Here is a 14955-nt window from a genome sequence, read left to right on the forward strand (position 1 = left end):
GCCCGGAAACCTGGAAAGCACACAGACGACCAGCCGGCGGCCAGACCCCGCTGGTAAGTCCTGAGAGCAGCAAAACCTGTCAAGGCAAGTGGCGAGGACATGGCTTCTGGGGCCCTGTGAGGAGGGTCTGCGCAGTTCTGGGGGGCAGGGCCCCATCGGGAGGGGGGACGGGGGTTCTGGGTTCTAAGTCACGCTTACAAAAGCCTTCCAATTCCTTATACTGGAAATATATTCTAGCATATTCTAGGGAGGGGCACCCGGACGCTTCCATCCATTGAGCATCCCACTCTTGGTCTCACCATCCTGAGTTTCCAGCCCTGTTGGGCTCTGTGCTGGGCATGGAGCTTGCTTAAGAAACAAAAAAATAGATTCATTGTTTTTTTTTTTTTAAGATTTTATTTATTTATTCATGATAGTCACAGAGAGAGAGAGAGAGAGGCAGAGACACAGGCAGAGGGAGAAGCACGCTCCATGCACCGGGAGCCTGATGTGGGATTCGATCCCGGGTCTCCAGGATCGCGCCCTGGGCCAAAGGCAGGCGCCAAACCGCTGCGCCACCCAGGGATCCCTGTTTCTTCTTGTTTTAATGATGTTATGACTCACAGCTGCCATAGAATCCATCTGGATTTTACTTTGCCTGGACGCAGCCCACGGTCCTCCTGCTGGAACTTAACCTCCCTCCTGTGCTGGACACCTCGCTTTCTGGGGGACCCCGGACTCTGGGCTGTTCCATTTCTGAGCCTGGGCCACCCTGTGTGAGCGGTCAAGACCTCGGGGGACAGTCTCATGCCTCGGAGGAAACCCCCTGGCTGTGGTCATCACTCCTCTACGTGAAGTGCAGAGGAGAGTCCTCCTATTGTCCCCAAACCCCGGGGCCCAGAGCACAGGCACCCTGAGCCCCCCACGAACAGAGACCCTCCTTTCCAGATGGGGTGGTGAGAGCAGGTGGGGTGGCTCAGCATGTCCAGAAGGAAAGTGAACATTGCAAACTGTCCTGGAAGCTTCTAGAGACCCAGGAGCAGCCCAGAGCACCTGCATGGATGGCCTGGCCTTCGTGTTCTTCCTCCTGTGCAGATCAGTGTGGAGTGGACAGCATTTAAACAGCTAGGGAGCTTGTCATCACCCTGGGTGCCCCTTAGCCGTCCTGTGCCCATCAGCCTGTGTCCAGATCCCCCATCTCCACTGCTGACCCTGCTGCTCTGGAGGCTGGGGCTGGACCCACACGGAGGGTCCGCTGGGTTCCCGGCAGCCAGTGCTGTGGCCTCAGAGCACCTGCTGCTCCCATCCCCTCCCCCTCCTCCCTGCTCTCCCTTTCTGTCCAGGGAGGAGGTCACCCCTGAGGCTCCCGTGACCAGAAGCCTTGTCTCTAGATCAAATTTCCCCAGAAAAGGGGAACATACCACATTTCAACTGACAATTGCCAACCTTCCCCCACCTGAAAGGGCATGGTCCCCTGTGTCCCCAGAGCCCAGGCAAGGAGCCAGCAGATGGACCCTAGAGCCTGCGGAGGCAGGCCTGGCCTGGGTCCCTGAGTCCCCAACCAAAGCCCTGTGACCTTGGGCTCCAGAAAACATGAGGGGGTCACAGAGAAGGCCCTCCCTCCCTGGGAACTGTTGAACGGCCTCCTGGCCCGATCTGAGGCACACTAGGCCCATGGACGTGCCTGGCCAGAGTCTGTCCTGGGTCAGGGGACAGGGGAACTGGCCCGTCCAGTTGATCCACGGGGATGAGGGCCACGGCGGCGCCGTCCGCCTCCCGAGGGCCCTGCAGGCCCCTTCCCACCCACGCCCCTGGGCTCCCTGTGCTCAGAAGCCAAGGCGCCATGGCCCGGGAGGGGAGGCTCCAGCCGCGGCCACCCAGCCCTCCCTGAGCAGCCCCGTCCTGACGCCAACCTCAGCTGGTGTGCACAAGGCCTGCCCCGCCTCACAGACACTTGCCTCTGAGAGGCTGTCAAGGTCACGAGCGGCCAGTGCACCAGAGCAGCTGCTCTTTTATTATGAAACAGCGCGTGCCCAGGGGGAGCACGTGCGGGGAGGCTGCGGGGTCGGGAGACCTCTGGCTCTGCAGGGGACATGTGCACGAGTGTCCAGAGCAGCTCTGCCCGGTTCGGGAAGAGGCGGCCACAGCTCACAGCCTGTGACCCATGGGCACATCCGCAGTCGGGTGGCCCCACAATGAGGACTCCGCTGTAAGTAGGAACAGGGTGCTGACCCCAGTACAACGTGGGTGAGTGGACCTCTGTGGCCCACTGACTCCTCACGGGGTGGCCTTGTCCACTCGGCTGAAAGCCTTAGAGCGAAACATGGCGGTTTCCCAGGAAAGCAGGGCTTCCACCCCCGAGGCTGCAGCGCGAACGCCCCAGCCTCCAGCCTGGGCTCCCTGATTGCACAGTCAGTCCTGAAAAGAAATCCCGTGTCCTCGGTGGCCTATCGGTTTGGCTTCCCTGGGGCACCCCGGCTGGCGGCTGGGTTGGTGATGGTTGCACCGCCCTGTGAACTGACAGGTGGGTGCCCGTGTCCCTGAGCAAGGACGGCCCTGAGGGCTTGGAGCTCAGTTCTGGCCCCTGCACATTCCAGCTGGGCGACCCCTCTCCCTGGGACTCCCCCCTCACACCCGGGACCCCCCCACCCTCCGGCTGGGCGACCCCTTGCCCTGGGACACCCCCCACCCACAGCCCGCCCGCTCTGGTCCAGGCCCTTCGAGCCCCCTCCAGCTCCTGCCCCAGCTCAGCCCTCCTGGAACCCTCAGCGGCCTCAGGGCCCTGGGGGGTGGCGGGGGGCTGCAGGCAGGGGTCCTCTTGTAGGAACCAGCCTGGCCTCGGAGCAGGCAGGGCAGCCTGGGGGGGCCCAGAAGCCCGACTGTGTCCCACAGGTCATGGGTCTTGGGCCAGACGAGGCCTCCATGGATCTCCCGGCCTCCACGGAGGGGCCCTGGGGCGAGGCTGTGAGCGGGGCCAGGGAAGGGGGGCTGCACCCGCATGGGGCTGACTGTGCCCTACAGGAGCCCCCACGATGTGTGAGAAGAGGGAGTCTGTGTGCACCCCGGGCCTAACAGCTCCGACTCTGAAGCACAGGGGAGGGGGTCTGCCAGGGAGGGGCGGGGTGCAGTGGGGGGATGGGGGAGGAGGGAGGGGTGGGCCAGGGCGGGTCACCTGGGACTGGGGCAGGATGACGATGACGCCGCAGGTGGGGCCTGTCGGGGAGGCAGTGGGGGCGCCTCCGCAAAGCAGGGATTTCCTTTCTGACCAGCCGTGAGCCTGCGGGCAGGAGGCCCAGAGACGCAGCCTGGGGCTCTCCCTCCCCGGCCCTGCAGCGTCGGCCCCCCCCCATCCCCTCAGGGGGGGGTCCCTCCCCCCCCACCCCCTCACCCCCTCCCACCTCCGCTGAGCCTGCCCTGCTGAGCTTGCCTGCTGCCCGAGGTCCTCAGGGTGTGGGCGGTGAGGCTGCCGGAGCGGGCCTGGCCCGGGGCGCTGGGACCTGCAGCCACGCACAGACAGGCGTCCCCACCCGGCTGGGCCGAGGCAAGGCGGGTCCACGCGGCCCGGGTCCGCAGGTTGTGTTTCCATCTGGCCCAGGTGCGCCCGTGGGAAGGCACATCCTCCTCCGCTTGGCCCTGTGGGGGGACTCGCGGGTCCTGGCTCGGCCGCCCTGCGCCCTGGGGCTGTGGCCCCTGAAACTTGCTGCCCTGCACCTACCTGAGCCTCCACCCGGCCCGGCCCGAGGCTGTGCCCTGCCTCCCACGGGGAGTCGGGCTCCCCCAGACACCCCTGCTGCTGCCCTCACCTTGGCAAAGTAACTCCCTGGAGCTTCTGGGTGGCTCGGGTGGTTGGGCGTCTGACTCACCCTCTCACCTCAGGTCTCGGTTTCAGGGTCGTGGGTTCAAGCCCATGTTGGGCTCCGTGCTGGGCGTGGACGCTCCTTAGAAAAAAACTTTAAAATTTCAGAGAGCCTGGGTGGCTCCCCCGGTGAAGAGTCTGCCTCCAGCTCAGGTCAGTCCCGGATCGAGTCCGGCCTCAGGCTCCCTGCTCAGCGGGAAGTCTGCTTCTCCTCCTCCCTCTGACCCTCCCCTGCTTGTGCTCTCCCTCTCAAATAAAATCTTTAAAAAAAAAAAAAAAGGGGGACGGGCAGCTCTGGTGGCTTAGTGCCGCCTTGGGCCCAGGGCGTGATCCTGGGGACCTGATCCTGGGGACCTGAGATAAAGTCCCATGTCGGGCTCCCTGTATGGAGCCTGCTTCTCCCTCTGCCTCTCTCTCTGTCTCTCATGAATAAATAAATAAAATATTAAAAAAAAAAAAAAGGGACGCCTGGGTGGCTCAGTGGTTGAGCATCTGCCTTCCACTGAGGGCGTGACCTCGGAGTCCGAGGATCAAGTTCCACATCAGGCTCCCCATAGGGAGCCTACTTCTCCCTCAGCCTCTCTCTGTGTCTCTTATGAATAAATAAAAACTTTAAAAAAATCTCTTTTAATTTAAAAATATTTTAAAAATGTAACTTCCTTAGTATCACTCCAAGATATGGTGCAAAAAACATTCTCACATGCAGATGAACAGGGGCTCCAGGGACACTTTGGGAGGTGAGTTCTGGTCTCCAAAGCTGGGGGCTTTTTAGCACATCCTAAAATCAGGATGTGGGAAGCAGAGACCCCGGGTGTTGGTCAAGGTACACACTTCAGGCCATTCCCTTCCAAAAGCGTTTGGGGTCTTAAGTGGGACCGACAGCTCCAGACCCCACATTTAGGGGCCACTGGCAGGGGCAGCAGCTCTCTACGGGCCCACGCGTTAGGATCCTGGTGGGGCCTGGATGGTTCTCAGTCTGACTTGCAGCCGAGGCTGAGACCGGCCTAGGGGTGGGGGCCGGGCCTCAGTACAGAGTGCACAGGCTGGTGGGGCAGGGAGAGGCCTAAAACCCTTCTCCGGGGCTAAGGGCAGTCTGGTGGCCTCCGTGTTCCCAGGAGACATGAGACAAAGCCCTGTGCCATGAAGGGGTGTGATCTCAGCACCCCCAGTTCCTGCCCCACTGCACCATGGCCCAGTTGCCCCCTCTTCCCTGAGCAAGGTGGGGCTGGTCTTCCCCTATCTTGCTCACAAGGTTTCAGGCCCCACACCGTAGGGTCTGGTGCAGGCTGGATGGCACCTGCCCACCAGGTCAGGACAGTTGGACCAGCCTCCAAGGTTATTCGCGTCCTCCCAGCCACCCAATGCTCCTCCTCGTGCCTCCTCGTGCCCTTCCTCGTCTCCCCACCGCTTGGCTCGACATCCCATCCCCACTGCTGAGGCGGGACAGGGGCGCGCAGAGCTCAGGCTTTATTGTTCTAATGCTAATGCGCCCAGAACAGAAGAGCCATGCGGGAGCTGGGGAGGTCAGGAGCAGGGGCGGTTATGGGTGCCACAGCCAGGAGGGGAGCGTGCCGCCATGGGTGGCAGCAGGCATGCACATCTACTGCTGTGGGTGGTGAAGACTGTGTGTGCCGTGATCTTCAGGAGCTGGTTCTGGGCCTGAGCCTCCCACGGACCCTCCTCAAGGGCCCAGCTGTGGGGTTTCCGGGCTGCTGAGGCTGATGCTCCTTTTGATGCAGAAAGGAGAGCAGGGAAGTTTCTGGAAAAAGACTAAGTAACGGGGGGCTGATGGGCTAGGAGGGGCTCGAAGGGCAGCCTGCATTCTGGGACCCTTCACTGCGGGACTCCAGCCACCTCAGACCTCGGACCCCAGTGTCACGTGGGGCCCAGGCCCCTCAGGCACACAGCACTGTTGGGGCCGCCTGGGACGTGGCGGCGGTCTCCGTGGCCTGCTGGCCACTGGAGGACAGCGAGTGACCGGAGCCACGGTGGAAGCGGACACGGCACCGCGGGAAGTGGCCCGCGGGCACGGGCCCACGGGCGGCCCTGGCGCGCAGCGAGCGCTGGCGGTACTCGCGGTAGTTCTTGGTGAGCAGCGTGTAGAGGAAGGGGTTGACGCAGCTGTTGCCGTAGGTGAGGCAGGTGGTCAGGTAGTTGACGATGCGCGCCATGCGGGGCGTGAGCGGCTGGGCCCCCCGGTACTGGGCGAGGAGCTGCCACAGCCAGAAGGGCAGGAAGCAGGCCCAGAAGAGCAGCACGATGCCCAGGATGAGGTAGAGCACCCTGGGGTTGGGCAGCCGCCGCGTCTGAGCGAAGGAGGCCCGCTGGGACAGCCAGTAGGCCCGCGCCAGGCGCACGTACAGCAGCCCGATGACCACGCCGGGCCCCACGATGCTGGTCCCGAAGAGCAGCGTTAGGTAGGCACGGTGGGCACGCTGGCCCCAGACCGGCAGGCAGAGGCTCTTGTGGCCCCTGTGGACCAGCCGGATGGCCAGCATCATGGGCAGCGCCAGCAGCAGCGCCAGCAGCCACGTGCCCAGTGCTAGGACCTTGCGGTAGCCCTTGGAGCGCTGCGCCGTGTCCAGCGGCCTCAGCACCGCGGCGTAGCGCTCACTGCTCATGACGGTCAGCGTGAAGATGCTGGCGTGCATGGTCAGGAAGTCCAGGCTGAAGAGGACGCGGCAGCCCACATCGCCAAAGTGCCACTCCTTGGTGACATAGGTGGCCACAATGAAGGGGATGCTGAGCAGGTACAGGAGGTCAGCAAGCGCCAGGTTGATGACGTACACATACATGGAGGCCGAGGTGTGCAGGAAGCGGCACATGACCACCAGCGTGTACGTGTTGCCTGCCACGCCCACCACGCCCATGGCTGAGAGCACTGCGCCGATGGCACCGGTGGCCACCAGGTCCTCCAGGGAGCTGGGCTCCGCCGGGCTGGCCCATGAGCCATTGTGGGAGGCATCGGGGGCGCCCGACAGCTCGGGGATGGTGCTGCCCGTCGCAGCCAGCACGGGGAACCCGCTCGCTGGCTCGGGGCTCAGTGCCATCTGTGCCGCCTCACGCTGGGCTTGGTGCTGGGCGTGCTGCTCCTCTGGGTGGGGCGGTGGCATCTGCGGGCAACAGAAGAACATGCGCTTTAAAGATCAGCTCAGGGGGATCCCTGGGTGGCGCAGCGGTTTGGCGCCTGCCTTTGGCCCAGGGCACGATCCTGGAGATCCGGGATCGAATCCCACGTGGGGCTCCCGGTGCATGGAGCCTGCTTCTCCCTCTGCCTGTGTCTCTGCCTCTCTCTCTCACTGTGTGCCTATCATGAATAAATAAAAATTAAAAAAAAAAAAAAGTTAAAAAAAAATAAAGATCAGCTCAGGGACGCCCGGGGGCCTCAGCGGTGGGGCGTCTGCCTCCGGCTCAGGCTGTGACCCTGGGGTCCCGGGATCGAGTCCCACATCGGGCTCCCCGCATGGAGCCTGCTTCTTCCTGTACCTATGTCTCTGCCTCTGTCTGTGTCTCTCAAGAATAAATAAATAAAAATTTTAAAAGATTTTATTTATTTATTCATGAGAATATACAGAGAGGAGAGAGAGACAGGCAGAGACACAGGCAGAGGGGGAAGCAGGCTCCATGCTGGAGCCCGATGTGGGACTCAATCCCGGGTCCCCAGGATCATGCCCTGGACTGAAGGCAGCGCTAAACTGCTGAGCCACCCAGGCTGCACTAAAATATTTTTTAAAAAATAAAAAATAAAGATCAGCTCAGATACCCCCTCCCACACCCAAGAGGCTGTGTGAGGGCACAGTCCCAACTGGGCTGGGGGACCTGCAGAGGGCCATACTGACTCCAGCGTCCTTTCTCCCAATTATTTCTTCTGCATTTAAAAAAAAAAAAAAAGTGTGTGTGTGTGTGTGTGTGTGTTTTAAGATTTTATTTATTTATTCATAGAGACACAGAGAAAGAGAGGCAGAGACACAGGCAGAGGGAGAAACAGGCTCCATGCAGGGAGCCCGACGCGGGACTCAATCCCAGGCCTCCAGGATCACGCCCTGGGCTGAAGACGGTGCTAAACCGCTGAGCCACCTGGGCTGCCCAAATGTTTTGTTTAGATTGCAGAAGTAACATCCACCGATTTTTAAAGTTCAAATAGAAAAAAAACGAGTGGTGAAAAAGGGAAAGTGTTTGTAATCTCTCTCTGTTCACATGGGGACACGAGCCTTGGTCATGCCATACACAGAAATAATTTGAGGTGGACTGTGGATCTGCATATAATAGGTTAAATCAATCCATCAGTCAAGCTTCTGGAAGAAACATAGAATACCTGCAAGACCACAGACAGGCAAAGTTTTCTCACAAAAGAACAGGAAACGCTTGCCAAAAAGGTAAAGACCAATCAAACAGACTTTTTAAAATTAGGGACCTCACAAGGAGAGTAAAAATGTAAATCACGCCCCGGGAAAAGATTACTAGAGGACAAAGAACTAGTAACCAAAATAAAGGAAAGAGCTGTACATTAACACAGTCTAACCACTTGTGGGCGGGGAGATCTGGACAGACCTTCTCAAAAGAGGAGATCCGAAGGTCTGAGCGGCGCACCGAGAGCAGCTTGGATCCTTAGTCATCAGGGTCACTAAGGTGAAGACCACCGCTCCCTCGGTGGCGGCAGAGTCAGAAGGGCAGATGCCTGTGCCAGGCCCCCGCAGCGGCGGGTGGGAGTGTGACACCGAGCAGCCCCTTCTGTGTGTGACCGAAAGCAGCGTGGTGCCGGCCTTGGTGGAACAGCCCCCTTCCCCGCACATTCCCACTGGGACCCCAAGAGATCAAGTGCCATTGTCCCCAAAACAGCAGCCAGAAGGTTGACAAGCAGCCTAGTCCTGGTATCCGGGAGCTGGGACAACCCAAATGTCCGTAAATAGCCGCACGGATAAACACTGACGTCTCCACAAAGGTTGCAATGAGCAGAGGAGGGACGTGTCGCTTCAGTCCCTGACTTGGATGATCATGCAGACCAGCGACTGAGTGAGGAACCCCGAGGACACCGCCGGGTGGTCTCGGAGATGGGGATGCTGCTGGGTGGTGGGGCTGCCGCCCAGGCAGGACAGCAGCGCCAGGGGTCAGAGCAGGGCTTGGGGCACTGGGGAGCCCTCGGGAGGGGACCGAAGTGCGTCCTGACCTGAGTTGAGGTTCCTGGGCACGGACACCATACTTAGGGTCTGTGCTTCCTGGATGAAGATTATCCCCACAAGAAACGAAAAAAGCCCCCAAACGTGGGGTACCGAACCACGGAGGAGAGGCGCCTGTGTCCCCCCACCTCCCAGCGTCCAGGGACCGTGACGGTTTCGGGTTTTCTTGCTCTGCACGCCCAGTGTCTGTAGTAACAGGTCCCACCCTGCGGACCGACCCCGCGTGCAGAGGGGACCCGGCCCAGCCTCCGGTCAGGTGCCCGGCCAGGGGTCCCCTGGGGCTGCCGAGGGCTGTGGGCCTGGGGGGTGACCACCAGGGATGCGGAGCCCCGCGGAGTCCCCTGCCACCCGCGGCTTCCAAGGGGCCAGCGGGACGGCGCCGCGACACCCCAGCGCCCTGACACCTCGATGCCTGGACACCCCGATGCGCCAACGCCCTGTCACCCCAGGACACTCCCGCCCCAGCCCCGGCCGCCGCACTCGCCACGGCGCCGCGCTCACCGGACTCAGCGGCGTGGGGTCCACCCTGAGCCCCGGGTCGCCGTGCGGGTCCCCGAGCGCTGGGCGGGGCGGGGGGGCTCCTGGGTCGGCGGAGGGGCGCCCGCCGCGGTCCCGCCAGGAAGGCTGCGCTCCCGGCTCCCGGCTCCCGGCTCCCGGCTCCCCGCTCCCCGCTCCCCGCTCCCCGCTCCCCGGTCGCCGCCACCTGCCCGGCCGCCAGCTGAGAATGCGCGGGGCGGGTATTAATAACCCGGGGCAGAGGGGGCGCTGGAGGGGGCGGCGTGGGGGCGGGGGAAGGTGCTAGACAGCTGGGAGGTGTGGGGGGGCGGGGAGGTGGGGGCCGTGCTGGAGGGAGGGGCGGGGAGCGGGGGTCAGCGGGGGAGAAAGCGGGCCCTGGACGCCAGGCCTTGGGGCCGCGGGGTGCGGTCGGGGCGCGGGGAGCGCAGGACAGGTCGGGGCAGGAGAGTGGGAGCCCCGGGTGCTCCGTCGGGGCAGGACGAGGCTCCGTTTCCTGCCGTCGCCCCTGAGCGTCTCCCTCCGAGTCCGTGTGTGCGTGATGCGGGGGACAGTGGGGGCGACTGAGGGGCGAGGAGCCGGTGCCACTAATGACTCACACTGTGCAACCGTCACCATCTCCGGAAGTTTCTTCTCTTCCCAAACTGAAATCCTGTCCCTCAAATCTTCTCCACCCGCGCACCTCCTGTCTCTGAGGTGTCGCCCCCTGGGACCTCGGGCCCCCGCTGTCATACAGAACAGTGTCCTTCAGCTCCGGGCTTCTTTCCCTTTAGTGTAACGGCCTCAAGGTTCATCCGCCGTGTGGTTCGCGTCTGAATCGCCCTCCTTTTCACTGCCGAATAACATTCTCTCGTGTGTACGTGTGTACATGCCACGCTCCGTCCATCTGTGACCCTCCGGCTGTGCCACCTCTTGGAATGGGACTGTGTTTGGTTTAATGATTTCCTGCTCCTTCTATGGGTGCTATTCTTTCCTTTATCTCTGAAAAGTCCTAACCATCCTTATTGTCAGGTGTTTTCCAGATGGCTCCATCATTTTCAGGGAGCCTGGCCCCTCTGAGCAGCACTCCCCACTTCTCACTGACAGATGGAGACCCTTAACCCGCGGGTCTTGGTACAGGAGCATCTGTGTCACCCCACCGCATCTCTTGGCCAAGGGGACTCACAGACGCGTCTTATCTCACCTCCATGAGCAGGTGACTCAGTCTGATGGGCCTTGTCATGTTTGGCCTTATCTGCTGCCTTGGTCCATACATCCCCATAACCCCGGAACCCCTCGCATGTCTGGGTCACAGAAGGAAGCCTCCAGGAACACAGCCCTTGGCCAGCTGGTGGGCCTGAGGCCTGAGCCCTGCGCCCTGAGGCCCCACGGCCACAGACTGGGATGTACAAATGACCAAGGACAGTCATCACCAAGCACAGGTCGGCTCCCTGCCCTCCTCTGAGCACCTTTGGGCCCATCAGGACGTCCTGCAGAGCCACCTGCCGCACAGTCCATGGCCCTCTCTCCATTCGCACCATGAGGGAAGGGCAAGTGGGCATCCAGTGTGCATGCTGGGGACACCCTACAGACAGTGGGGAAGGGGCTGGGCTGTCCCCTTCCCCACTGATGTGTGTCCCCCCTGAGTGTGGGGGACAGGGATCAAGGGTGGGGAGAGGGAGGTAGGGAGAGGCCTGGAGATGCTGGTGGCCAGAGATGGCCCCTTGTAGGTGGGGGACACCGAGAACCTTCCTCTTCTACATGGTGACCCGACCTGGACCTGAGAGCACCTGGGCATGCACAGAGGGGGGCTCACTGCTCAGTCCAGAGCCGAGGGAGGGCGCGTGGGGCCAGGGCTCCTGCAGGAAACGGGAATTCAGGGGCTGCTTCCGTCCTCAGGGGTTGTGGGGACTCCACCCCTAGAACCTACTGTGTTCCGTGCAGAGTGACTCTGCCGCCTGTGATTCACTTGGTGGACCGTTAAATTATAAATTATAATTATAAAATCCCCACTTTCCACTAATGTGACTTCAATGTTTTGCTTTTGGGTTCATCATGTTTTGAAATAACAGTTTTCCTGTAAGAACTCACTTCCAGGGATCCCTGGGTGGCGCAGTGGTTTGGCGCCTGCCTTTGGCCCAGGGCGTGATCCTGGAGACCCAGGATCGAATCCCACATCGGGCTCCCGGTGCATGGAGCCTGCTTCTCCCTCTGCCTGTGTCTCTGCCTCTCTCTCTCTCTCTGTGACTATCATAAATAAATAAAAATTAAAAAAAAAAAAAAGAACTCACTTCCAATTGCATGACTAAACTGCATGGAAAACGAGGTTCCACGGACAGAAATCTGGTTTCGTGAGTCTCTTTACAGGTGTCCATCCAGCTGGGCCACAGACCTGTCAAAGAGGCACATTCTATCACGGCCCCTCCAATCCTGCGTGAGAAAGATAAAGGGGTGAGCAGGACCAGGGGATGGAGGAAGCGAGCCCCGACAGAGTCCAGGCCAAGGCTGCCTGAGGAGCCCCCCCTCGGGCAGAAACGGCTGCAGGCCCCCCCAAACTCAGTCAGGCCCATGGGCTCCAGGCACTGCCCGCAGCTAAGGGCACATGCCTGGGAGGAAGGTCCCAGCAGGGCCACCCCTCCCTGGCCGCCCTGCCACCTCCCCAGGACCCCTCTACAGAGGTGAGGGCCCCTGCATTTTCCTGGGAGACCCTTCCCCTGGTGCTACTGCTAACGTCATTCCTTGCTTTCCGTTTCAGAAGCTGCGGACTCCCCAGTCCTGGTTCCAAACAACTAAAATATACACAGGCCTCCAGCTGGGGGCCCCCCCCGTTAATCAGTGGAGAGCCTCCGGCATCCGCGCAGGCACGTATGGTGTGGAGTGCTCCCTTGGCAGAGTGTGCAAGCCCAGAAAGCTGAAGTGAGCGAGGCGGGAGATATTTCAAGAACACAAAACACTGTCTTTTCTCGGAAAGGCTCCTGCGGGCCCCTGGGGAAGGCCGGTGGGCCCGCCTCCTGGGGCTCCCCGTGGGGGAGGCTGTCCCAGTGGGACCGCTCGGGCTCGGTGACCCGTGGGAAAGGGTCTGATTCCAGGGCTGCGAAACCCCACGTTCTGAGTGAAGGGGCTGCTGACAGAGTCCCGAGGGCCGCTCCGCGGTCTGCAGAGGAGTCAGTGGGCAGGGAGGGTGGACCTGCGGCCCTCGGACGTCCCCCGCGGGCCCTCCCGCAAGGCCACTGTGCTCACCGAGTCCCGGGAGGGAGCACAACGCCCAACAGTGTCCAAGCCGACTGCTCCCTCTGTCCCTGGGAAGCGCGGCGGTCAGGAGCCCTGAAGCCCCATCCACAAATGAGCAGCGGGGCGGGGGTGGGGGGGGTGGGGGTGGGGGGCTCAGAGCTAACCAAGGGGGCTCTGCAGCAGCCAAACCTCAGGGGGTCTCTCCTGGGGACGTCCTTCACCATCACCTTCACCATCACCGGGAGCGCTGTGACCACGAGCATCATCACCACGAGCATCACCAGCACCTCCACCAGCAGCACCATGGCCACCATCAGTTTTACACTCTCAGTGTATGACACGCCTAGGTACCACCATCTAGATCAAGTGACAGCATTTTTAACATGTTTCAGAGTGTTGTATTAAGAAGCAGAATGGGGATCCCTGGGTGGCACAGCGGTTTGGCACCTGCCTTTGGCCCAGGGCGTGATCCTGGAGACCCGGGATCGAATCCCACATCAGGCTCCCGGTGCATGGAGCCTGCTTCTCCCTCTGCCTATGTCTCTGCCTCTCTCTCTCTCTCTGTATCTGTCATAAATAAATAAAATATTAAAAAAAAAAAAGAAGCAGAATGTCCCTAGTCCTCATTCCCATTCTCTTCCCTGCATAGAGGCGTCCCTGCCCCGACTTTTGGGCAACTCCCAAGCTTTTTTTTGACCTTGTATTTTCCATGTACAATTAATATTCACTGTAAAATCTTCGTAGGTGGGACTGTACTGTACCTAACCTTTTGCAGTTTTCTGTTTTCTCTCAATCTGAAAGCAGGAAACAGGAATTCAGGGGCAGGTGGCATCTGAACAATAAAAGTTCATCCACGCCTCTGAAAGGCTCGTGACATCCCACTGCAAACACCCCAGCTCACTTCCATTAACTGCCAGAACCAACTGCAGTGGTTTTACGCAGAATGGGATAATTCATTGCAGCTGTGTCGGGGATGGGGTTATTCTTCACACGTCCTCCGGGAAGAAAACACACAGTTATTTCTACTCTGGACCAATGTGCTGCAACTTTCACATTTGGTTTTTAAAATTTAAGGTGAAATTCACATAACGTAAAATTAACTATTGTGCAGTGGTCAGCTCTACCCAGTTCCAGAACATTACCATTGCCTCCAAGGAGACCCTACACTCATTAAGCAGTTACTTCCCACTCCCCCTTTCCCTCAGTCCCTGGCAACCACTTACCACCACTGTCTCTATGGAGTTGCCTGTTCCAGACATTTCACGCGAGTGGAATCCTACAACAGTGAGGCTTCCTTCACTGAGCGGCTGGTTTCAAAGTTCATCCACAGCATGGCACGTGTGGAAGCTTCACTCCCGTGTACGGCGAGTAATAACCTGCGCCGTATGGACGTGCCACATGTCACTTAGCTCTTCATCTGACCACGTGGATTGCGGACAGTGCTGTTACAGGCGTGTACCTGCAGGTTTTTAATTCATTTGGGTACATAATTCATATGGCAATTATATAGTTAACTTTTCGAGGATGTATTTTATCTTTTTTCATTTTCACCGTAATCTCATTCGTTGCTGTTTTCTCTATTTTCACACGAGAAGATCTGAGGAGCCATCTGCAGTCTTCCTGTATGGAGCTGGAGCTTCCACCTGGGCCCTCCTGCAGGACTGACTGCTCCTGGCCTGCAGTCCCTCGGCTCCCAGGCTGCAAAGAAGCCTGGTCATTGAGGAAAAAAAGGTTGCCTCAAACAAGAGTTTGCTGGAATAATGAATAAATGGACTGTTTAATCTGGAGGGATGGAGAAAGAAAGGGATGAAGGTGAGACCAGGCTGGGTTTGTTTGGGAGAGAAGTCAGGTACATTTTATTTAAAAAAAAAAAAAAAAAAAAGATTTTATTTATTCGAGAGAGTGGGAGAGGGAGAGTGGGAGATCACCAATGGGGGAGAGAGGGAGCAGGGAGCCCGACCCAGGGCTAGATTCCAGGACCCTGGGATCATGACCTGGGCCAAAGGCAGAGCTTCACCCACTGAGCCCCCAGGTGCCCCTGCAGGTGCAAAGTCTAAGCCAGACTCCACCTCACTAAATGCTGGGACTATTATCAGGAGGCGGAGAAGGGCAGTGTTTCGAACTGCTGCTGCATCAATGTGTTTTCTCAAGAAGCGTCAGAGTCTTCATGATTTAAGACCAGAACTACTTCTACAAGACACATGGGGTGAAGACTGCCCT

At 59.7% G+C, this 14955-nt stretch overlaps 1 protein-coding gene across 1 annotated transcript; it reads right to left on the bottom strand.

The window, feature by feature from the left end:
• Positions 1-4563: 4563 nt before the first annotated feature.
• UTS2R (urotensin 2 receptor) lies at positions 4564-6926 on the bottom strand. The gene has a single exon (XM_025468481.3). The coding sequence runs from the start codon at positions 6883-6885 to the stop codon at positions 5731-5733; it is 1155 nt and encodes a 384-aa protein (XP_025324266.3). The 5' UTR covers positions 6886-6926; the 3' UTR covers positions 4564-5730.
• Between the last annotated feature and the right edge of the window lie 8029 nt (positions 6927-14955).

Source organism: Canis lupus, chromosome 9 (genome assembly GCF_003254725.2).
Source record: "Canis lupus dingo isolate Sandy chromosome 9, ASM325472v2, whole genome shotgun sequence".
Lineage (NCBI taxonomy): Eukaryota > Metazoa > Chordata > Mammalia > Carnivora > Canidae > Canis > Canis lupus.

Coding starts and splice junctions, on each gene's coding strand:
- UTS2R (XM_025468481.3), bottom strand. CDS start 6,885: ATGGCACTGAGCCCCGAGCCAGCGAGCGGGTTCCCCGTGCTGGCTGCG.